At 39.2% G+C, this 23,424-nt stretch overlaps 1 protein-coding gene across 1 annotated transcript in view; it reads left to right on the top strand.

The window, feature by feature from the left end:
- LOC114150702 (E3 ubiquitin-protein ligase rnf213-alpha-like) overlaps nt 1-23,424 on the top strand; it is a 59,461-nt gene that overhangs the window by 34,017 nt on the left and 2,020 nt on the right. The window contains 31 exon segments of the mRNA XM_028027307.1: nt 1,234-1,372; nt 1,559-1,741; nt 3,099-3,217; nt 3,349-3,509; nt 3,904-4,107; nt 4,343-4,530; nt 5,256-5,376; nt 11,773-11,873; nt 11,987-12,166; nt 12,651-12,796; nt 13,004-13,106; nt 13,346-13,460; nt 13,975-14,179; nt 14,275-14,465; nt 14,689-14,811; nt 14,962-15,072; nt 15,343-15,585; nt 15,821-15,908; nt 16,264-16,298; nt 16,462-16,565; nt 17,152-17,305; nt 17,924-18,098; nt 18,310-18,398; nt 19,052-19,303; nt 19,706-19,835; nt 19,953-20,036; nt 20,216-20,396; nt 20,589-20,790; nt 21,041-21,118; nt 22,283-22,480; nt 22,633-22,722. Of these exon segments, the coding sequence (XP_027883108.1) occupies nt 1,234-1,372; nt 1,559-1,741; nt 3,099-3,217; nt 3,349-3,509; nt 3,904-4,107; nt 4,343-4,530; nt 5,256-5,376; nt 11,773-11,873; nt 11,987-12,166; nt 12,651-12,796; nt 13,004-13,106; nt 13,346-13,460; nt 13,975-14,179; nt 14,275-14,465; nt 14,689-14,811; nt 14,962-15,072; nt 15,343-15,585; nt 15,821-15,908; nt 16,264-16,298; nt 16,462-16,565; nt 17,152-17,305; nt 17,924-18,098; nt 18,310-18,398; nt 19,052-19,303; nt 19,706-19,835; nt 19,953-20,036; nt 20,216-20,396; nt 20,589-20,790; nt 21,041-21,118; nt 22,283-22,480; nt 22,633-22,722 (4,493 nt within the window).

The raw sequence follows: 23,424 nt of genomic DNA, 5'->3' as shown, positions 1-23,424 counted from the left end.
CATGGTTTTTTATTGTTTTTACTTCTACCCATTATTAAAAATAATACATTTTCGCTTAAAGTAAGTACAAATCTTTACTGATGTTGGCCAGTTATAAAATCTCCTGGTCCAAGGTATTTAAATCATGGAAAATATCAGTATCTGCGGTATTATGTCTTGTAATTGAAGAGTTGGGGGTGCCTGTCATTTGTCAATGCACCTGTGGACAAGGCACTTAACTGCAAGCTGCCTATTGAGCTGCGTTTTGTTGTAGGAATGTGCGTGCGTTTGTGAGTGTGATTGGGTGAAAGTGGTTGTAGTGTAATTCGCTTTGACTGGTCAGTATGAGTAAAAAAGTGATACATAAATTCAGTCCATTTACCCCTTGTCTCTAAGCAGAAAGTCCCAGTTTGATTAGATGTTTATTTTACAAGGGATATGTTCCAAATTAGCCAACAATAATACTCTTACTGTATCAAGAGTTACAAAGTTGGCCTTCTATCACCTGAAGAACATTTCCAGGATTAGAGGACTAATGTCTCAGCAGGATCCAGAGAAACTCATCTATGCGTTTATCTTTAGTCGCATTGATTACTTACACAAGTAAACAGCGTCTTCACAGGTCTGCCCAAAAAATCAATCCTCCAGCTGCAACTGATCCAGAACGTTGCTGCTCGCATTCTCACTAAAACCAGGAAGTTAGAGCACATCACACCAGTTTTAAAGTCCCTACACTGGCTCCCTGTAGCTCAGAGAATAGACTTTAAAATTCTGTTGTTAGTTTATAAATCAGTGAACGGCTTAGCACCACAATACATTAAAGATCTGCTGTTGTTGTATCAACCTTCCTGGTTTTCTGGTTCTGTTGCTTCTCCAGAAACAAAGATGGAGAAGCAGTGTTCAGCTTCTATGCACCACAAATCTGGAACCAACTTCCACAAAACTGCAAAACAGCTGAAACACTGAGTTCCTTTAAATCTAGACTAAAAACTCAGCTGTTTAGAGTTCTAAATCTAATCATGAAACATTAATCAATAATCTGATGTGCAACATGTAATGTTGTTGACTGTGTGTTCTATAACTTCTGTTTTTATGATGAACATTTTTATGTAAAGCACTTTGAAATGCCTTGTTGCTGAAAGGTTCTATACAAATAAAATTTGATTTGATTTGATTTGAAAAATGGGTAACCGTTTGTAAAACAGAAATTATATTGTCCTTAAAAGATGTGAGAAAAATATTTTTGCTTTTTAGGTATATTTGCAGATCATGTGAGGAAGCATCTCTACTCCTTGTTGAAAGAGTATGAGGCTAACATCCTCAGTCAGCCAAAAGACTGGGTCCTAAATCAAGCTTCTAATGTCGGTGCCCTTCAAGAGGGAGGAACATTTGTGTAAGCCTCTCAGTTATTCTATTGGTTTCTTATATTACAGTTATGGTGTCTTCTTTCAAAGGAGTCAATAGGCCACCAGTCAGTAATAAATTTAGTTTATAATGACATGTTGCATTCAGAAAATATTTTGTTGTTTGTGACACCAGGGGTTAAGTGGGTTTCTGCTGACATAATTACTTCTTACAGACACACACTGTGGAGGAAAATACAAGCAGTCGTGACTCCACTTCTAGCCAACTTGGTTTCAGTCATTGACAAAGATTGCAATTTAGACCTGCTGGTGGATGAAGGGGAGGAGATGAGGAACCTATGGTTTCATATTTTTGGCAGCAAAGAAATGCTCAGTGTTCCCTATGTAAAAGAGATCAAGTAAGTAATTTTGATTTTGTTCAGATAATATCCTTCAAACTCGGAGCTTGACAAAAGATGCTGTTCAGACAGAATTGTTTTAGATTAAAGTTATTTTGACTGCTTTTTTAAGCCTCTTTCACAAAATATTTTAATAACAAAATCACTAAAACTTGTTACCTTTTGTGCTATCTCTTTCATAAATTACAAGTGGATACAGTAAAATTAAAATTAAAGATGCCAATTTAGGACAACAGGATGTATTGTGCTGCATTGATCTCACCACTACACATAAAGCCTTTGTTGAAAGTCAACATTTTCCAGTCTTTTCAAAGCAAACTCAGTGTAGCAATTCTGTTTATTGCCAAGCAAATGCTTAAATGCTTACTCTTCTCATTGAAAATGAGTCTTGCTTGCATTTTTAAGTCCTGTGGACAGCTTGTCGCACAAACCATATGCCATCACTACATTTCTTCCTCGAACTCGGCAGGCTGGCTTGCATTTATACAAAAACCATTCAATGCAGACCTGTGCTACCTCACTCTGAGGCGGGCTGACTTCTACCCAATCACAGCATTGGTTCTTGCTGCTGGTCATTTAGCCCATTTGCCATTTCATACTGGTAATGTAAAAATAAATGTGCTTTGTCTAATAGTGCCATGTACCAATCCTGCATAAATTAAAACCAACTTGGAGACCTTTCTTACTTACTTGGACAACTAACAATTCAAAAGAATTTTTTATGTCCTGTTCATAGTTTACTGTAAAGAATGCAGTTAGTGGGAGTGCTGTGGCGGCTTAGGGCAGTGGTCCCCAACCACCGGGCCGCGCAAGAAATAATGAACTACTTCCGGATCTTTCATTTTGAAAATCCTAAACCAGATTTTACCGGTTACGTCTTGCGAGTCAAAATTGAGCCAACTTGCAGCAGAATGAGTAACAAAACAACATCGGAGTACTGCGGCGCACCCCCGTCCCTCCCGAACAACAGCATCGGACAAGATACTTACGCCCCCCCCGCAGCAAAATTGCGAAGGGCTGACCGGTCCGTGCGACTAAAAAGGTTGGGGACCGCTGGCGTAGGGGGGACAGCGCGACCCACATTTGGAGTCCTCAACGCGGCCGTCGCGGGTTCGATTCCCAGACTCAGCGATATTTGCTGCATGTCTTCTCCCCTCCCCCTTTCCTGTCAACCTACTTTCATATAAGGGACACTAGAGCCCACAAAAGACCCCCTGGAGGGGAGAGAAGAAAAAAAAAGAATGCAGAATGCAGTTATCTCCTCCAAACAATTAAGCTGAATGTGTAAACCTTTACATTAATTCAAACGGTATTGTGACCTTTAAAAAAATAGCTGTTTTGTTTCTCTGACTTTCAGGATGCTAGTTGTGCAAAGCCACAACGTAGGTGGGAACACCATGCGCTGCCGCATGCCCTTCAGCTGGTGTATCAAAGACTTCCTGGATGAGCTCATGATGCAATCATTTAGACATCAAAGTAAATAAACTTTATGAAAATGGTCATATAAAAAAACATTTTGCTCTTTTCAAGTCATGATATTGAAACACTGAAATCTTTCTTTTCAGACTAACCTTTAAAAAATTTATATTTTAAAATTTTTCTTTCAGGTAATTCATTTCAGTATTTCCATGAGTTGTTCTTGAATACATCATTTGGCAAGTACATGGCTGAAAATGTGAATGAGCGACTGAAGAACGACCTTTTTGAGAGATACCTTCAGGACTTTGTTTCTATGACCATAAAAGTGGCATCAGATGATCAATTAGAGGTAAGGGTAAATAAAGGTCCAAACTTACTACATTCATATGTGGTTATATTTATATTAATGGAAATTTCCATCCAATGCTCAGATCTTTCAGAAAAGTTAACAAACCCCATGTTGTCCTGATGAAGCTCCCTCTGTGTTTTAGTCTTTAAAAAGAAAATACCTTGTTAAATGTTGTGAATGAGTGATTTCTGTTAAAAGGTCATTTATTGAGTAATATTGAAAATGGTCATTAAATGCATCCAGTTCATAGTAAGATTTTTTTTTAAATCATTACAACAACATTGCCCAAAAATTAAACCAAATGTATTGAGATTTTTTTTACATTCTTGTGTCACTTTATTTATTTACAGTTAAATAAAATCATTATAAATCCACTTGTGCATTTTCTCCTCAGCTCTTGTTTCAAGCTCTGTCCAGTTGCATTGATGAAGTGCAGAGACTAAAACAAGATGAAAATAAACCGACTCTCCTTCACATCCACTTTGCCTTCTTTTCCTACCGAAAGCGCCTTCAGAACCTCTCACGGATTATTTCTCTTCAACCTGAAATTGTTTCACCTTTGCGAAGAGACCAACGCAGAAGAAACTGTCCTGAAATGGTAAAAGTATTTTAATTTGAGCTAAGAAGGTCCAACCCCCATTCTATAAATTTAATAGCTGTTAATGCAAGATAAGGGAAACATTGTCTATACAAAAACTTAAGGCTATTTTATTTTCTCTGCTTTGTGCTACACACACGGAGGCTTAGTGAGTTAAATGAATGAATTCAAAATGCATGAAGAATGTAATAAAATAAAGTACTGAGTGACTTCAACATTTTTGATGTTTTTTTAGGTTTTAGATGTTTTTGCAGCAAAGGCTTGTGTGGAGAAGCTGGGACGCCAAAATTTAGACTCTGATGCCCTCTGCCGACAATGGATGAGGCAGGTGAAGAGGCTTCAGGTGTCTATGGAGCTGATTTTCTCTCAACATAGTCTCCGTCAGTATGGAGATCGATGCAAGGGAGAACTCCATCTTATCAGGTATGAATCTCTTCCACAGAACTGGTAATAAAAGTTAAATTATCCATAAGTCAAAAAACAAAAATGGAATTTCAAAGAGCAGCAAAGACTGTAGACTATGCAGTTTTTCAGTCTCCATAGTAAGAGAACAAACAAGTTAGGGAAACACTTCACAGTATTCTCATTCAAGTGGATCAAATTACATAAGTTAAGTCCAACTACACTAGGTTAGAATAGTAAAATCTTGTGTCAAAAAAGACTGCATACCATGGTCATAGTAGAAATAAGTGTTGCAGCTAAAATGTCTGGCACTGTTTACATGTATGCTTAGGAAGAGCAATATCTGAAAAACATCAGAGCGAATTCAGTTTGTCACACAGCAGGTCACTATTATACAATTTTTAAAAACTAGTTAGTTTGAAGTGAATTCTGTGTAGTAAGCTGACAACACAACCTTGTGGTCTGGCATAGATAATAATCCAGGCCGTTTTATATATTATTGCATCAAAGTTAATCAGTTTTTAAAAATCCATCCATATGCTTGTATATTATCACAATATTGCTAATTTTCATGTGTTTTAGGGGCCATTGACCATTTATAAACATTTATTAACAAGTATAAACAAGTCCTGGAATGTGCACAAATCAGTTGATATAAAAGTATTATTCTTCAAGAGGAACTTATGTGAACCAGACAAATAAATGTATCTGTTTTTGTACTATGCCGAATATTTTCTGTTTTTTAGTAACGGCTGGAAACGTATTCACATCCTCTCGCTCTTTGTGGAACATCTGCTGCTGGGTTTTAAAAGTGAAGACCTTCAGCTCAAGGAACTGGCCATGGAGCACATGAATACCTTGAGCAAGGTGAGTAGATGCTTGGTGACTCTCAAAGTTAATTAGAAGTATGACATTTAGTGTATTCATTCTTTTTATTCATCTATAGTTGGAATCATTTGTTTCTTAATATAAATATTTCTGATAAATTACCTGAGCAATTATTGTTGTTTTTTTTTCTTCATGCCGGAAGAAAAATGGCGAGTGACTAAGGGTCACTGCGCGTAATGGAAACCCTGTAAATTCTAGACACTAACAGGTACCATAGAATTGCACAAAAATCCGTGAGGGACGGCGGAGTCCCTGCTCAAAATTCCATGAAAGAGGTGTACGGAGCCTTGTGCCAGAAGCCCATTAAAATGCTGTCTACATCGTTTTAAACTGTGTGATTGTGAGCGTGAGTGGGAATAAAAATAGCAATAGGTATTTTGTTCCATATAACACAGTAGGAGTGTAACTGTCATGGTTTGATTTAGTTTGCGGACCCACATGCAGAAACCACACGCTGGATGGAAAAGGTAAGTGATTTATTTACAACAGGACAAATTATATTCAGTTCTCTGGACTTCGGCAGGAGGGCGAGGGTCGCCCGACCAGGTGGCCTGAAACGAGAGCTGAATTATAATGGGCTCGGAGTGAGAGAGTGTGGAGGAAGAATCAGGAACTTTCTTACATTTGGCGTGAATCTTTCAGAGCGTGGGGGTGAGGTGCCAGGGTCCGGTGCGAGGGAGTGCTACGGTGCCTAGGGCGGGTGCGAGGCGGAATCGCGGGTGGTTGGAGCGAGAGGGGGTCGGTGGAAACGGCGGAGCAGGCAGGTATTCTCGGCAAGTTCTTGAAAAGAGAAGACAAAAAATTCTTTAAACAAACGAACAGGACACAGAGAGCTAGTCGCTACGAGTTGCACAACAAAGTTCTAGAAACAAGATCAACAGGTGAGGCCAGAGTGACTACCGGTATGCGTTAACCATCTAGCGAAGACTGAAGGGTTCTGCCGCTCCTATATTCCAGCACGCTGATGAGACAGATCAGCTTCACCTGCGCTGGCTCCACAGACTCCTCACGAAGATCCTCGCTGAAAGAAGATGCAACACTCGCACTCACACTCTCATGCACACGCTCTCACACCGGAACTCTGACACTACCCCCCCTTCAAAGACCGCCACCCGGCGGTCGGGAAGATGACGAGCCACGAGATGCCTCGAACTCCCTAATAAGTTCGGGATCCAAAATAAAGGAACGGGGAACCCATGACCGCTCCTCAGGATCATAACCCCGCCAGTCCACCAGATACTGAACCCCTCGCCCACGTCGGCGAACATCCAGGATAGCCGAAACGTCGTATGCCGGATGACCATCTATATCCCGGGCGGGCGGCGGGGGCTCGGAAGGAGGGCAAAGGGAACTAGAACGGACTGGCTTGATGAGGGAAACATGGAAAACAGGGTGGATCTTTAACCCCACAGGAAGCCGGAGACGAACCGCGGAGGGGCTGTGGACAGAAGTGATCTCAAAAGGACCAATGAAGCGGGGAGACAATTTGCGGTTAGAAGACTTAAGGTTGATATCTCGAGTGGAGAGCCAAACCTTCTGCCCCGGTGAGTACAATGGCGCTGGCCGTCTCTTTCGGTCCGCCCATCTCCGATTACCCTCTGCCGTCCGGTTGAGGGCGGCTATGGTCTGCGTCCAGATGTGCCTGCAGCGGCGGAGGTGATGCTGGACCGAGGTGACAGATGCCTGCTGGTCGTCCGATGGGAACAGGGGAGGCTGGTAACCGAGAGATGATTCAAATGGAGACAGACCTGTGGCAGCAGAAGTGTGAGAGTTGTGGGCATACTCCACCCATGGCAGGTGTGTACTCCAGGAGGAGGGGTGCGAGGAACAGAGACATCGGAGGGTCGCCTCCAACTCCTGGTTCAGTCGCTCAGTTTGGCCGTTGGTTTGGGGGTGGAACCCCGAGCTGAGAGTCACCTTAGCTCCTAGAGCGCCTCCGAACTCTTTCCATACTTTGGACACAAACTGAGGACCTCTGTCCGATAGGATCTCTGAGGGTATGCCGTGCAGACGAAAAACATGTTTAGTGAGGAGATGGGCTGTCTGCATAGCAGTGGGCAGTTTGCGTAGTGGAACCAAATGACAGGCCTTAGAGAAACGGTCTATGATAGACAATATAGTAGTGAAGCCCTTTGAAGGCGGTAACCCAGTAACAAAGTCCAGTGCAATGTGAGACCATGGGCGTTTGGGAACAGGGAGAGGTTGTAGTAGGCCACTGGGGTGCTGATTACCAGTTTTATTGCGAGCACAATTCGGACAGGCTAGCACATAGTCCTTGACATCCTTGTACAAGGATGGCCACCAAAAGTGCCGCCTGATCAAGGAAATAGTCCTACTCACTCCAGGATGGCATGAGAACTTTGCAGTGTGGGCCCAATGGATGAGGCGAGCCCTGACGGTCGATGGAACGTACAGCCGGTTAGGCGGTCTAGTGGCTGGACCGGGTTCCGACTGTTGCGCCGCCAGTACTTCTTCCCTGATCCCCCAGGAAAGGGCGCCAACAACACAGGTAGGTGGAACGATGGTTGCGGGTGGAGTCTCTTGTTCCAAGGAAAACTGTCTGGATAGTGCGTCAGGCTTAGTGTTCTTGGATCCCGGTCTGTAAGAGATGGTAAAATTAAACCGGGAGAAGAAAAGGGACCAGCGAGACTGTCTGGGGTTAAGTCTCCTGGCCTGTTGGAGGTAGGCCAGGTTCTTATGATCAGTCCATACAACAATCGGGTGCTCGGCCCCCTCCAACCAGTGATGCCATTCCTCAAAAGCCAGTTTGATGGCTAAAAACTCTCCATCACCGACGTCGTAGTTGCGTTCGGCAGGGGAAAAACGGCGAGAGAAGAAGGCACATTGATGCAACTTATCATCACTGCATGAAATCTGTGACAGGACAGCCCCTGCCCCAGTGTCAGATGCGTCCACCTCAACTACAAACTGTTTCAACGGATCAGGCTGCATGAGGATGGGCGCTGCAGCAAACTTTCTCTTAAGCTCAAGAAAACTTTGCTCTGCTGCCGGCGGCCAACAAAAACTAGCCTTGGAGGAGGTAAGGCTGGTCAAGGGAAGAACTGTCTGGCTATAGTTCCTAATAAAACGGCGATAGAAATTTGCAAAGCCCAGAAAGCGTTGTAGCTCCTTTCGTGAAGTGGGCGTGGGCCAATCTAAGACTGCTTGGACCTTGGCCGGATCCGTCTTCACCTGCCCGCTCCCCAACACAAAACCCAAAAAGGCGACAGATGAGACGTGAAACTCACATTTCTCTGTCTTGACGAACAGTTGGTTCTCCAACAGTCGTTCCAAAACTAGGCGTACATGTCTCTTGTGTTCGGCAAGGGTTCTTGAAAAAATAAGGATGTCGTCTAAATAAACGAAAACAAACTGATTTAAATAATCCCGGAGAACATCATTGACTAGAGACTGAAATACTGCAGGAGCATTCGTAAGACCAAATGGCATCACCAAATATTCAAAGTGACCGAGTGGTGTCCTGAAAGCTGTCTTCCACTCGTCCCCCTCTCGCATTCTGACCAGATGATATGCGTTGCGGAGGTCCAGCTTAGTAAATACGGTGGCTCCCTGAACGAGTTCAAATGCTGAAGCGAGTAATGGTAGGGGATATTTGTTCTTCACGGTAATCTGGTTTAGGGCCCGATAGTCAATGCATGGTCGAAGTGTCCCATCTTTCTTACCTACAAAGAAGAACCCCGCTCCTACAGGTGAGGTGGATGACCGGATTAATCCAGCAGCCAGGGACTCGCTGATGTATTTCTCCATGCTCTCTCGTTCCGGTTTAGATATATTGTACAATCGGCTGGTGGGTAATGGGGCTCCTGGAAGTAGATCTATAGCACAATCGTACGGACGGTGAGGTGGAAGAGAGAGAGCTTTAGACTTACTGAATACCTGGTGAAGGTCGTGGTAATCCGACGGTACTCTGGCCAAGTCGGCTGGAGCGGGTTCCTCTGTAGACCTTGAGACAGCTGGAGGTTGAGCAGATTGAAGACATGTAGATAAACAGTAATTGCTCCAAGACTCTATCCGACCAGTCCTCCAATTGAGGTGTGGATTGTGACGGAGCAACCAGGGATAACCCAAAACCACTGGAGACTGAGGGGTAGGGAACACAAAAAAGGTAATGGTCTCCCGGTGATTTCCTGAAACTAACAGTTCAATAGGAGTTGTTCGATGTGTGATGGCAGGTAGAGCCTTCCCATCCAGGGCCACGACCGGAACTGGAGCTGGAAGGAGAACAGTGGGTAATTGTAGTTGATCAACCAGGTTATTATCGACAAGGTTCTGCTCACAACCTGAGTCCACAAAAACAAAAGTCTGAAAGGACCGGTTGGCAGTGAGTAATGAACAAGGTAGCGTGAAACGGGATATAGTTTTTGAGCCACCCACCACCGTTCCCGTAGCTAGTGGCGGGCTCTGGCTTTTAACAGACTCGGGCAGTTAGCAACATAATGCCCGACCTGGCCACAGTATAGGCAGGCTCCAGACCTTAAGCGACGTTGGCGCTCCTCAGGCGGGAGTCTGGTCCTCCCTATCTGCATAGGTTCTTCTCCGGTCTGATTGGCTGGGATAGGATTGAAGTCGGTCCTTCTTGGGGCAAAACTCGGCTCCTTCTTGGCCCGGGCCCTGTCTCGGATTCTATTGTCGATCCGAATTGCCAAGGCAACGAGTTCTTCCAAGGAACCGGGTTCATCCCTGAGGGCCAGTTCATCCTTCAGATCTTCGTTTAGAGCCTGAAGGAACGCCCCTGTTAATGCCCCAGCGTTCCATGTGGAAGCCGCGGCCAGGGTTCTAAAATCAATAGCAAAGTCAGCTACAGATTGATTACCCTGCTTTAAACTCAATAAACTGCGAGAAATGTCAGCCGGTGACTCGGAATAATCAAAAGTCTGTGTAAACTCTAGTACAAACGAATCATAGGTTCGGTGAAAAAGATTGTGCTGGGCTGACCTAGCCTCTGCCCACTTTAGTGCTCTTCCTCTGAGGTTCCCCACCACAAAAGAAATCTTAGCACCGTCAGTCTGAAAACTCTGAGGTGAGGAAGAAAATACTAAGGAGCACTGTAGCAAAAATCCCCTGCATCTGTCGATCTCACCTGTATATGGTTCTGGCATGGGCGGTGAAACCTCTCTGAGACTAGCCGAAGCGGGGGGCGCTCGTTCCGGAGCAGCGGAGACGCCAGTCTGAAAGGAGGCGGGCGGAGCAGCGACTGGTGGCGGGTCTGCTGGAACAATTCTTTGGTGCAGGGCTGTGAGAATATCAGATAATTGCTCCAATCGCTGGTTAGTACTTCGTTGTTGATCAACTAGTGCGTTGAGCATGGAATCGTGGCGAGCGATGAGTGCGTGATCCAGACTGGTGTTATGTGGTGGTTCTGCTGGGTCTGACTGGCTAGATGGTTCTGTCATGGTTTGATTTAGTTTGCGGACCCACATGCAGAAACCACACGCTGGATGGAAAAGGTAAGTGATTTATTTACAACAGGACAAATTATATTCAGTTCTCTGGACTTCGGCAGGAGGGCGAGGGTCGCCCGACCAGGTGGCCTGAAACGAGAGCTGAATTATAATGGGCTCGGAGTGAGAGAGTGTGGAGGAAGAATCAGGAACTTTCTTACATTTGGCGTGAATCTTTCAGAGCGTGGGGGTGAGGTGCCAGGGTCCGGTGCGAGGGAGTGCTACGGTGCCTAGGGCGGGTGCGAGGCGGAATCGCGGGTGGTTGGAGCGAGAGGGGGTCGGTGGAAACGGCGGAGCAGGCAGGTATTCTCGGCAAGTTCTTGAAAAGAGAAGACAAAAAATTCTTTAAACAAACGAACAGGACACAGAGAGCTAGTCGCTACGAGTTGCACAACAAAGTTCTAGAAACAAGATCAACAGGTGAGGCCAGAGTGACTACCGGTATGCGTTAACCATCTAGCGAAGACTGAAGGGTTCTGCCGCTCCTATATTCCAGCACGCTGATGAGACAGATCAGCTTCACCTGCGCTGGCTCCACAGACTCCTCACGAAGATCCTCGCTGAAAGAAGATGCAACACTCGCACTCACACTCTCATGCACACGCTCTCACACCGGAACTCTGACAGTAACAGGTAAACCTTCTATGGATGCAAACTCGACTAAAAACCCACCTGTATTTGAAATGTAATCAATTACAAATTTGTTGATGGAACCTGACTTAATGTCGTGTTTTGATTGTTGATTCTATGTTGCATTGTGTTTCTGTGTTTGATATGATGTAAAGCACTTTGAAATGCCTTGCTGCTGAAATGTGCTATACAAATAAGATTTTGATTTGATAGGCAAATAAAAGTCAAAACGCCTGTAATTGCAGATATTGTTTTTGTATTAATTTTTTTTTAATCATTAAAGGTCCTTGAGAGTAACTCAGATGTAAAAGTCAACAGGCCTTTTGAAGCTGTGATTAAAACGCTGAAGTCCTGTAAACAAGCAGCACTTAATAAGCTATTTAAGTAAGTACTTCTTTCATATTCATTTAAAATATGTGGTGGGGAAATGTGACAAATATTCTCCACATTAATTACATACAATTTTATTTAGCTGACTTTAACCTAACTTCCTTAAGGTTTGGAGTTCACTGTTGGGTATGCGTGGCAGAGCCTGAGGAGCCTGTGGATTTGCCATGTGGTCACATGTTTTGCTTGACGTGCATAAAAAAAAGTCTGAACGCTGGAAATACATCCTGTCCCAACTGCAGGGGAGATTTACCAGACGACTTTCAGCTCTGTGTCTCTGAGGAAATACGGTAAACACCAAACCCTTGAATAACTAAATAATATTCAAAGTTTATTGTTAATTAAATTTCTATTCTTTGTTTGTTTTTCACTTCTCTGATATGAGAAATAATAATTAATGTCATGTAATAACTAAGAAGTTATTACATGACAGTTACATGATTGTATCTTCAATGTGGAAAATCTCAAAAAAAATATTTTGGTAAAAAAAGTTTATTGTTTCTTTAAATATAGTTTCTGGACAAAATGATCTTGAATATTGAACTTCTGTTATTTCAGCCGTACAATTCAAATAATGTGCTGAATTATGTGATTCACTCGCTCAAGTTCCACTATATTAATAAGAAATAGAGTTAAAGTAGTGTAGAGTTTATATTGGGCCTAAAAATGGTTTTGGCAAAATTTTCTATATTTTATCTAAGTAGTTAAACCTGGTTAGCTGAAGTGAGGCTAGAAACAGTCTTTAGATAACCCTTGATTATTATGTTTTTGCAGGGGTTCCCTCAAGAAAAACGGAGATTTCAGACGACACTGCAATGGTTTCTTCATTGATCTGCTTTCTGCTGTGTGCTTCAAAGACAACAAGCCGCCAAGCAAAGAAGTAATAACACACCTGTTGTCTTACCTGAGGATCGAGACAGGTATCATTTCTGAAACTTCTCCACAAGAAATAATTTTACAAGCTGTTGCATTTTTCTTATTTTTCCGTCACCTGTATCTACATGTAACAAACCAGAGCTGTTCATGTTGACTATATATCTCCTGTTTTAAGCTATAGATCAAAATCTAATTTTATAATAAAGATGTCATGTTACCTACTGGGTTTATGTTATTTCTTTTTGAAACAGAACATGAACATGTCCAGACCAAAGACTTGTCACCTTTTGACGAGTCGCCTGATAAAAACCCTGTTGTGCGATCTGTAATCCTCAAACTACTGCTGAAGTTCAGGTACATTAACTAAATGTTGTTTTACTGCAATAACATTATTTGGATTAATATGGTAATAGAGAATTTATGTTTGGGAGATGACAGCTGTTAGAGTGCGCAAATATAAGTTTTAAAGATTGTTACTTTATTTTCAGCAAGCCTTTTGATTAGTAAAGTTTATACAAACTTTAGCTTCCTATTGCCACTAACAACTATTTCTATGAACTGCATTCAGATATTGATTTGCATATTTGTTTCAGCTTTGATGAAGTCCAGGAATATTTGCAGCAGCATTTGTCAACAGTGGAAGACAGCAGATTTGTGGATGAAGATGATAAATCAGAACTTTATGCCTTATACATCAACTGTTTAGAGGTAAAAACATCCCTATTTGTTTCATTAGGTACCTTGTAAAAGGATTTGTGCAAACTGAGATTAAACTTCCGTAGATTGAGACTTTCCACCAATTTTTTTTAAGTCATGACAATATGTTACATTGTGTAAGTCTCAGATGTACCCTTAGGTGACAGTAGAGAAATGCATGCCCTGTTGTTTATATGTTTACAAAAATCTGATGTTTGAAGGTCAGTTCCTAGAACATTATCAGTTACAACACTTGTACACAGATTAATATAACTTAACATAAGTTATATTAATATAACTTGTATTAATTTGTAAGTTAATATGTTATGTTAAAAAATTTACAACTTCAGTTTTTTCTATAAGGAATGAAATAATAAACTAGTGTGACCTGATTACTTAATGTTGTTTTCTGGAATATTTAATGGTCTTGGGGGGGGGGAAAAAACTTTCTAGTAGTCTTTGTCTATCAGTTAATTATAAATTGAGGTTGAAATTAAAGTAAAATTCTTGTGAAATTGTTTTGCAGGACGCCATGTGGGAGAAAATGTCTCTGGGAAGCAACAGCACTGAAGAGTCACAATTTTACAAAAAAGAAACAGAGTTTCTTGGCTTCTGTTTGAGAGAAGCAGCTTCCATTTCAGGGACGGTGTCTATTCAACACCTGCAGCACATCGCCGAGTTGCGGATGATTCTCACGATGGCTGCCCAGCTAATCAGTGACAAACTTTCTGGTGAGATATATATAACTTAACTAATTCCAGCAGTTTATCTAGTTTATTTGCAGCAATAAAAAAAAAACATTTGTTAATTCACACTATTGTTTCAGCCAAAATTGGTCCAGATGCAGAAAATGATTTTCAGAACATGGTGATAAGGCTCTGTGAGGAGAGTGGCAATGATTGGTACCGTGTTTACCTGATGCGTAAGATCAGTGAATTGCAGGGTGTGGAGCAAGTCCAGTCTTTGGCTAAACAAACAGAGTTCAGTTGGCTTTTTCCAGAAGAAATCAAAAAACAGGTATGCACTTTTCTACCAACTTAGAAAGATTGATATAAAACCATATGTCATATAATGACTTAACATAACTCCAGTCTTATAGGGTGCAACAAGGTATTTGTTGAAAAGTATTAGTGTGAACTGTTTATTTTTGTCTATGGTAATATGAAAACAATGATTGTGTAATTTCAAAATAAGTCACATTTACAGTATGCATTTTGAACTCTGTTCATTGTGTAAGCAGACTGAAGATGGAGGCCTAATGGACCAGTTTCTGATGTACGGTGACGAGTACAAAACCGTTAGAGATGCAGTTGCTAAGGCTTTAATGGATGGTGACGTTGATCAGATAGAAGAAGTATTGGAGGTATGTTTTTATTTTCTAAATGTTCAGTCATCTTCCTTCAAATGTTTGTTGAGATTTCCTTTTTCAGAAAAATCCAGGTTATGGTTCAGTTTTTAAAATAATCAATTTACATTATTTGATGTAGTTTCTTTTCTTTCTTTGCTCGTTTAGCAATGCACAGCAACACGAAGAAATAGAACAGTGTTTGTCCTTCTGGCTCTCTTCCGAGAGGTTACCACTCTTTACAGATCTCCAACTGTGAGTCTCCATCCCACAGCTGAGGTATGAATAGTCCTCAGATATCCAATATGCACCCAAAGTATTCATGCAATTAATACATTTTTTCAAGTTACAAAAACTAACTCTGTTTTAGTATCCAAACACCTATGTGTAAAATTCAATGTAAATCTGCCAAGAGCATGGATAATTTTGGTATTAACATTATCTTGTTTGTCATTAAAAATATTTACCTCATGGTTTCATTTTTGGCATTCGGTTAATTTGTATTTATGTGTTGAACTGATGCTAAACATTTGTTTTTGTTTCTGGTAGACATATAAAGCATTTGATGAGTTTATCGAAGGCTCAGATTATTTGTGTGACAAAGAAATGAGGGACTTTGCATCCGCCTTGATCAGCAACAAATTGGGAGGACTCTCCGTTCAGTCAGGCCACACTCCTGCAGACAACGTTGCCATCGAGCTGGCCGTTCATCTGGCCGTCATTCTGCTCACCACAAACAATGATTTGCTCAGGCCACTCAAACAGCTTGGTTTGTTTCCTGATAACATGCAGGTATTTCACTTTTTTTGTTGCTTTTTGTCCTGAATTTGTTATTCTCATAGTGCCTGCTGCTGCTTTTTGGATGGTCTCACAAATATGATCTTTATATGGATTTTAACATTTTATTTAGAACAATTTTAAAAAGCTGACTAAATGGTAAAGTCACGTAACTTTTGTCAGTGGTCAGACATTTAGGACAATTGTGATTATAATTACAACTTGTCTTTAATTGATCTTCACCTTATAGGGAGCTTTTATACCCACAATGCCTGATGATATGGTAGCGATTGCTCAAACCGCAATCCAACAAGATTATGGTCAACTCACCTGGTATGGTAAGTATCCATCTTTTATTGTACTTTTTGTTGAATGTTAATAGAACTCTTTGAGTAAGTTACATCTTTCTTGTGAGTTGGCATTAGTTAAAAATAGATTGAAATAAACTATACTTTTTCTAACCTCTTTGGAAATTATTTTGTTGGGATATATATATATATATATATATATATAGATATAGATATAGATATAGATATAAAATCAATTTACAAAAATCTCACTAAGATTAAATAAATAAAAACAAAATCAAACTGGGAAGCATAGCTCATCGTTTAATAATATTGCTATGGACAGGAATTCCCTCTTTTGCAGATCTTTACAGCAGTTTTTGTTATTTTATTTTGTTTACCACAGTGTGTCGTAACAATCATCCATGCTTCGTTGATGAGGTAAGTCATATAATGCTGTTCTTTTATAACTATGTGGTTTATATCTGCCCTTTCTGTACTGTATTTTTATTCTTTATTTTGTTCTTTTATCTGGTTTTCATAGTGTTGATAAGCAATAAATGGCTGAAAGTATTTGTTTACGTTTTTGTACTATTTACTACAGTGTGGCCTCCCCATGGAGAGAGGGAAATGTTTGGAGTGTGGCGAGGAGGTTGGAGGGGAAAATCATGCAGCCTTGGAAGGATTCACACCAGTTCAACTACAGCAGTAAGTGTGATTAGTTCCCACTCAATATATGTTTTGTTACAGGATGATCTCAAAAAAATTCTGAAGTCCTCAAACTATTTACACCTGTTAATCTATTAGCCTAAAAGATGTTTGGAAATATTAGTAGTCATGTAGGAAAGTCATTATTTATTTAGATAACTAAAAATAAGCTGTAGGTCTAAACATTAATCTGTACTGTGCTGCCACAGTGGAGACAGGAATTATAAGGCAATTCAGCCAAACCTTTCAATGCACTTTAGAATCAGACACACTCCAAAAGCTTAATGTTCATAACTCTTCAACGCAGTCTGAGGTCCCAGCAAGATGCATTTAGTTCAGTGTCCATGTCAGAGAGGATTTCTTTATGGATTGATTTAGTTGCCTCTGTGATTTACTCTGCATAAAGTTGAAAATGTCTTCTGCACAGCTACACTAAGTAGTCAGGGGTCTAAATTCTAAGCCGTCAAAATGACAGACAACCATCATATTTTTAAAACAAAAACAGTCAAATATGGAAAAGTATTCCATTCATATCTATATGTAATATATATACTTAAATTTCGGTTGATAATGCTTATTTTTTTAGGGATCATACAAGACCTGGTCATATCCTTGGAGACCCTGAGAGAAGAAACAACCCAGATGCCCTGGACACCAAAAACATGTCTCTGACTCCATTCACGCTGGTCAGGCTGGTTACACATTTGGCCATGTTGCTTGGCACTTCGAAGAACTGTGAGGTAAGACAGAGAAAAATACCCCTACAAATGTTCACACAGTGCCGTCCACAAGTAGGAAACTAGATGTTACTTTTCCTGCTACGTAGGATTGCATTATTTCTGTAAGTTTTACACGCATAACTGATCATGTGACAAATTAACGTATTGAATCTCTAAGGTGACAAACTAAAAACAATAAGAGAACAGAGAAAAAATTATTACAGTGAAATTTCTATAGAATGATCACTGAAAATATGTTTTTTCTTTATGAAAGCTTGAAGTATCCTGCATTATTCTTGGTTATAGCAGCTCATTAAATTATTGCTTCTGCTCTAAGCTACTGCAGAGTTACGTTCCTACGATGGAAGTATATTTTATTTATATATATATATAAATATATATATATGTATATTTATTTTTTTCAGTGAAATGAGGTTGAGTTTAGTTTTTCCTTTATGAAAAGCGTTGGCAAAAGTATCAAGGTTTCGATGGGTTTTCTGTCCAGTAATTTATTAATTTATTGACTTCTATTGAAGTCATTTAGTTTAGTTTAGTTTAGTTTAGTTTAGCTAAAATGTCCAGCAAAACAGCAAAAAACATTTTACAGTTTTTTGTTTTCTTTTTAATTTCTGTTTCTAGTCCATCCAGCAGATCATCCATCCACCTGTGGAAGATGTTAATTTTTTTCTCAGTCAGCACATAATGAAGGATCTGGAGCAGCTGACGCAGGCCCTGGCAAAAGGAGCGGATGATGCTGCTACCACTGCCCACTTGATTCTCAAATCCCTTCAAGAACCAGTGCAGCCCAATGACTGTAAGCAGTACACCAGACAGTCTTTATGTAATTGTTTCAGACATTATATTATCATTATAAATCACAAACACATGAGCAAAACCTGTAGTACTGTGAAACAATGTGCACAATTTTCTTTTGTCTTTGTTCTCAGGTTTGAATCACTTCATGATTCAACAAAACAATTCTGTTTTGAAAGTTTTACTAATCTGATCTGTTTTACTTCCCTCAGATAACATTGATGCTCAACTTTCTACAAAAGCATCTAGAAACACCTGGGAAACATCTGTGGCTACAGACATCATGACCCCTAAACTGAAGGTAATGTCTCCTCTTTTACTCACTTTTTCAATTAAACTCTGAATCAAATATCAGCTAATTGACTTTGATGTCAGTAGACCAACCAGAATTATGAGCTGTGAAAAAATAAATTTGTGCCATTAATTTAATCTACAAAATTAATTACATCTTTCCACTGAGGTAAAATCTGCAGTCATCATGAAGGAGGCAAAGATTCTTTATTTTAGGATTTATTGAAACAATCCACATGGAAAAATTAGCATTTCATTAAAATTGTTAAGAAAAAGTAATCCTAAGCTAATTCTGATAACAGTTTGAACATAAGGAAATACATCAATTTGGGACAAATGTTTATTACCTTCATAAAAATGCAGCTTTTGAACTAAATCACAAAATCCAGATGGCCAGCTAAAGTAGAGAAGAAAATTTGAACTTCAAAGGTTCATCCTATAACAGCAATATTAAAAATGTTATGATCTACAGAGAGACTTTTGTCCACATATTTTGAATAGCTAAAATCACAGGAATCCTATTGGTGGGATTTTAAATATCAATCAATCATTGCTTCCTTTTGAGAGACTGACACTTTCCTTTTCGTGCAGATTTATGTTCAACCACAATGATGTTTCATTATTGTGACAAACTTAACAACAACAATAATTTGTTTTGTCTAGATTCTTGATCAACTCCTGCAGGAAGCAAAAGGCCACATTACAAATGATTCCCGTGTTTCTTCAAACTTCATCCTGAGAATCACTTTTGGCAACGATTGTAAATTCCTCACATCGCTGCAGCAAACATCTGAGGTTCACAGTTCAGCAGTGTGGAGCTGCAGGGAGAGGCTGTCATTGCTCAGCCTCTCACACATCATAGAGTACAGCGGTCTAAAAGAGGAGCTGCCACTGCTCTGGAAGTTCCTACAGAAAGTGAGTTTATACCGGAAACGAATATTTAATCTGTCAGCTACACCACAAAAACACAAAATCTTACCAGGTATTTTTGGTCTAGTTTCTAGTGCAAATATTTTAGTAGACTTGCACACAAAACTAACTTACAAGTAACTTTTCAGCAAGATACGGGGGGTTGTTTTAAGTCAATAATTCCTTAATATTAATCACAAGTTCCACTAGCAGATTACTAACTTTCACTTAAAACAAATGTCTTGTTTTAAGGGTATAAAGAGAAAGTGCAAAGCAGTCTAATAATTAATTAGAAAAACAGTCTTCTGATGAAAATATTCATTTTGAGAACAAGTTCTAAGGTTAAAATTAGAAATGACGAAGGATGTAGGATAAAGTTATAACTAGAACCACTTTTTGTTCTTTCAGGAGAAAGAATATCGTCAGATTATGTTTCTGCCAGATATTGTAACGTTGCAGAACCGTTTGGTGAAAAAGTACCAGAATGCCTCTGAACAGATTGTTGGTTCCATTTCTGATTTCTTAGAAAATCAAAAAGGTAATTTTAAATATCATAGAGCAAAATTTTTTGATAATACTCAGTTTTACGGAGTAATTTATTGGGCTGCTATCTTTAAATCTTAGTGACTTACTTTTATTCTTTCCAATCGTTCAGGCTCACAGATGAGGCCTTGGTATGAAAAACACATCAAAATATTCTTGCAAACGTGGAACCTGCTAAGAGTACATGTAACAACCAGTAAGTAACTGCCTCTCTCCCAATGCCTGCTGGATTAAGGCACCAGCTTAAAATGTTTCAAGTTAAATAAAAAATTAAAGATTTAAATAGATTTAGATTGATTGTCATTTTTAAAAAACGAGTTGTGTGTTGTTGTATCAATAATATGAATATATCTGTCCTGTCTTCCTAAAAAACAGATGAGCTAAAAATCCCAGAGGAATTTTGCAGTACCGATCTGGACATGAGCATCCCCCTGCAGTACCTCCTTCCCCGGCGTCAGGGTCCAGGACTGTGTGCCACTGGGCTGGTCAGCTACCTGGTGACCCTGCAGAATGAGCTGGTGAACGCTGTGCACCGCCACTCTGGAGAAGAACCCAGGTACAAAACCTATTTAATACTATACTTCAGAGCTACACTGAAAACAAAGTTTACAGAATCACAAAACAGAAGAAACTCTGAAGGTTTGTTAATAAAGAACAAGTTTTATCTGTTTTCTGTTGCTTTATTCTTCTTTTTTACAAAGAACATGAAGCAGAACATCTTAATTTACATTTTATTTATCAAACACAGCTACAAGGTTGCTATTGCAGACCTGATGGATGAGCATGTGATCAGCTACGATGTGGAGAAAGACCTGCTGCCTCTGGTTCTGTCAAACTGCCAGTACAGCCTGGGACGCGGCCAAGAGACGATATCCGAATACGACCTGCCGCGAATCCAGCAACAGATCCTCACACGCTTCTTACAAGAAAAACCTCTCATCACCCGAACTGTGAGTCAGCAGAGTTTAATTACAGTCACTCAGTGAGCGTAAACAGAAACAGCAAATTAAATAAAATTGATTGTTTTAACTGTTTGACTTTCACTAAGACAGGAGTAAGTCAAGAAACAACAAATTTATATGCTATAAGTGAGACCAAAAGCTTTTTTTTTCTCATCTTGGTATATTACACAATTTGTCTCTTTTATGATGTTACTGTATTTTATTTACTGAACTAAACTGTCTGTGTGTTTCTTTTCAGGGAATTCCCACTCTGATCAACGCACAAGGCAAAGACTATGAGTCTATTTTCAAAGCTATTAAAGGAAAAATCCCACAGGTAATTTTTAAATTGTCCAGTTTGATTTACAAAACAAAAATTATTTTCTGTAGTTAGTGTAATAAACAACAAAAATATAATGCCCACTTGATTCTCAAATCCCTTCAAGAACCAGTGCAGCCCAATGACTGTAAGCAGTACACCAGACAGTCTTTATGTAATTGTTTCAGACATTATATTATCATTATAAATCACAAACACATGAGCAAAACTTGTAGTACTGTGAAATTGTATTAAATACAATATACATATACATTTATTTATTAATAAACTGAATTATAACTATCTATAGATGTAACTTGTATTTCTTGCTTATTAACTAATCAGTATCAATTAACAGTAAATAAAAAGGTAAAAAGTAACTAAAAATAAATAAATAAGTGAACAAGTAATTATAAGTAAATACAACTAATTAGGTCCGTAAGTAAAAGTTGTGGGTAGGATAGATAGAAGATAAATAGATTAGAAAACAATTAAGTAAATATGTATATGAAAAATAATTTATTAAAGGTAAGTTAGTTACTAAAAGTCAACAAGAATGTAAACAGAAGTAAGTCAGTAAAAGTAAGTGATCTACAATCAGTAATTGAATTAGTAGATAATTAAGTACATTAGAAAGTAAAATGAAGTAGGTCTGTGTGTAATAAATGGATAATTGAAGATAAGTTGATAACTAAACTCAGTAAGAACTTAAAGCTAATTTGGTAAAATTAAACATGAGTTAGTAACTATAAACGAGTGATCTAGTAGCTGGCGTTAGGAAATAAGAGAAAGATTAGTTAAAATTAAAATCCCAAACAAAGGCCTATACTTCTATAGCACTTTATCAAGTCCAGAAGGCCACTAAGCACTTCTCACTGCTTTCAAAATATGTAAATAAGTAAGTTCAAATGTAACAAAATAAATATAATTTATAACCAAAAAGTACATAAATAAAAATATATTAAAATGTGCACAATTTTGTCAGAGAAGCCCTCTACTTTTCTATGACAGTAAAGGTTCTACCAAATGTTTTTCTGTGCATAGTTATATTAAACAAACATCACTGCTTACAAAAATACTACATCTTAACTTGATGAACACTTACGGTACATTTTTGTACATGGACCCACGATACACATGCAATTAATTCATGTTCATGGGTGGTTTTTCTTACTGTTTCAGGTCTTGCCTACCAAGATGACCCGGAACAGAATATCCAGAGAGCTCAACTCGTTAAGTGAGGTGTGTGAAGCGCTGAAGATTGTTGAGCTACTACTGGGATTCCTGTCAATGACTGGTGGTGATCCCAGAATGCCACTGGTCACTTACCTCCACGACATATTAAAGATGGACCAGAACATTGATGAGTACATACAGAAGGTACGTAATTCTGGCAGAGACAGACAGATGCTGTCTATTTGTTTAGACAATCATCAAAATAAGCAAAAATAATATAAAAGTGACACCATTACTCTATTTAAATTCTTTAGACGTGTAGTTCCATGTTTGCCTTAACGGTATGTTTTCTTTAGGCTCTGAGGAAATGTAACCTGGAACATTGTGTCTTCTTGTGGCAATTTCTCTCCTCCCTCAAATCTGAAAACATGCTGCCTCTTAAAAGGGTACGTGTCTATTTTACTGTAATGTCATTTAAGTCTACATTTGTTAAATCTGTAATATAATGTTTCTATTACTACTACTTTTACAGAAAAAAGTGAACTAAACAACAAAAACATACTATAACATATGGTACTAAGCTTTAGTGCATCACTGTAGGTTGATGTATTCACTTTTCAGGTCACACTCTAAGAAATGGTTCCAAGTAATTTTCTACCCCATTTCACTATTTATGGGTTCCTTTTTTTTTTAAAGTGTTTTCTGTTCTTTGTGATTGTCTTTTTTTTTTTTCATTTTCAAAATTAAGACTTAAACTCTCCGTCTGGTCTGCCTGCATGTGGGTCCAACTACAAACAGACAAAACTTTTTTAACTGAGATACTGAAGGATTTCGCTGAGTAGAAGTCAGAATCTATTATCACTTCCATTAACTTGAAAGCAAAGTTTTGTTACGCCAAGAAATTATCTAGTTATTACAAGATACCAACTTCTGTCTAGATTTATTTTCTAAAAAGGAAGTTTGAATTAACTCCTTAAATTTAGCATGAAGTTAGCTTTACACCCAAAATAGTAAAATAATTATTCAACTAATCCAGTGAACAATACATTTGTTTTATGTCTACAAACCAACATAAACAAAAACTTAATCTTTGAGCTTGTTTCTCCTTTTTGGCTGCATCACATAAGACCTCTTTGAAGGGTTTTTAA

Source organism: Xiphophorus couchianus, chromosome 9 (genome assembly GCF_001444195.1).
Source record: "Xiphophorus couchianus chromosome 9, X_couchianus-1.0, whole genome shotgun sequence".
NCBI classification, from domain to species: domain Eukaryota; kingdom Metazoa; phylum Chordata; class Actinopteri; order Cyprinodontiformes; family Poeciliidae; genus Xiphophorus; species Xiphophorus couchianus.
The sequence above is the reverse complement of the archived record's forward strand: the minus strand, read 5'-3'. Positions and strand labels throughout refer to the sequence as shown.